Source organism: Solanum tuberosum, unplaced genomic scaffold (assembly GCF_000226075.1).
Source record: "Solanum tuberosum cultivar DM 1-3 516 R44 unplaced genomic scaffold, SolTub_3.0 scf00096, whole genome shotgun sequence".
In the NCBI taxonomy this organism is placed as follows: domain Eukaryota; kingdom Viridiplantae; phylum Streptophyta; class Magnoliopsida; order Solanales; family Solanaceae; genus Solanum; species Solanum tuberosum.
The window spans coordinates 636,289-637,993 of record NW_006239025.1 but is presented as its reverse complement, the minus strand read 5'-3'; the positions used below and the strand labels follow the sequence as shown (position 1 = coordinate 637,993).

The 1,705-nt window shown below is 28.3% G+C and overlaps 1 protein-coding gene across 1 annotated transcript in view; it reads right to left on the bottom strand.

The window, feature by feature from the left end:
* Positions 1–236: 236 nt before the first annotated feature.
* The window catches only part of LOC102600483 (basic leucine zipper 34-like), a 3,502-nt gene continuing 2,033 nt past the window's right edge, over positions 237–1,705 (bottom strand). Inside the window, exon 4 of the mRNA XM_006348220.2 lies at positions 237–905. Coding sequence (XP_006348282.1) covers positions 772–905 — 134 coding nt within the window. The 3' untranslated portion in view covers positions 237–771. The remainder of the gene's footprint in view (positions 906–1,705) is intronic.

Sequence of the window (1,705 nt, the reverse complement as noted above, 5' to 3'; positions counted from 1 at the left end):
ATGTTTAGTGTCTTTTATGAACATACCCTTATTACACATAAATTATGGTAAAATTTTGTTAGCATTATTTGTATATGAAAAATTAAAACATTATATATGATTATACATGCACTTTTGTTACTCAATAATAATTCGTATTTAGTTATTCATAAATTGAAAACTATTATATTTTAAAATATCCGCACAACGCGCAGGTACATATACTAGTTAATAAACAAAAGTAAATATATAAACATCTAAAAGCAATTTCTTCATTCAAATTTTCCTTATGTTCTTTTTCCTCATTTGTCCTTACATTCCTTAAGAACAAATTCAGAAGGTATACAAGTTATTATACCAGAACTTATAATAAGGAAATTACAATACAAAAAAAATTCATCAAAATTAAAAACCCAAAACTACCCTTACAAATTACAAAATGTTAAAAAATTCCCAACCAACCCTTTTTCTTGTACAATCAAATAAAATACAAGATTCACAAATTAAATTAGATTAAATCGACTCAATCTCAACCCTAATATAACAAAAATTAAAATAATACTTAGTAAAATAAATTAGTCACACAATAAAATACAAACAAAGCAAACTTTTGGGTTTGCTTTTTTTTTTTTGAAATATTAAATGAATTATTTCCTACTACTATTTTAAATTAAATAGTAGGAATTAATTTAACTAAAATCATGTTAAATTATCACAGGGGTCCACGAGAGAAAATGGAAACACATCACGTGAAGGCGCAAGTTAGCTAAAGGTAATGCATTTTTAAGAAGCTTACGCTTCTTCCGTGCAACTCATCGGCGCCGCCGTTGACGGAGGTGCATCGGCGGTATTCATTTTCTTCATGTTCTGTTCATGATAAATTTGTCTTAATCTCTCAATTTCTTTCTTCAATGCTTCTTGATGAGCTACAAAATTCACACAAAAAAATAAAATAAAATTGCGTTTATATTCAACTTTATATATACAACATAATGTTTCGAATCATGAACGTTTGGATTTAATTGCATTAAACGCTAGACATGGCAAAGCCCTCATTTGTTTACAACAATTAAATACTATGGCTACGTAGAGCATTAAATAGATGCTACTAATTTTTTTAATTTTGGCTCAACAAGTTAATTATGTCATTACACTATGGTTAATTATTCTTAGTCAAAAGTAGTGAGTGATAATTAGTGCATTAATCGTACACATAATTGTCTGCCTAAATTAAATCTTATTAGGTGAATTGATTGCTTTGTGTGCTGTGGCTGACCAGGTGTACAACTTAATTAGTACAAACAATCATGAATTGCATGCATGTCGTTCGTTTCATTATATCAAGGTCACGATCAATAACGTCATTAGCATTAATATTGTTATTATCATCAATATTGATTCACCAGGAAAGAAATTGGTATACTTGTTAGAATTAATTTAAAAATACCGTAATAAAAGGATGGGAAAAAAGATCTAAAATATATCTGAATTTTGATCGAAATTGATGTAACAATATCGAACTTTGGAAATGACTTTTTACCCCCTGCACTATTTAATAGTGTATTTTAAAGATATATATGTGCCCACGTAGACATCATAAATATTGTGTCATTATAAATGATAATGTGTCCACGTGGGTACATATATACCTTTAAAATACACTATTAAATAGTGCAGGGGGTAAAAACTCCTTTCCAAAGTTTGGTATCGTAACAGCAAATTCGAC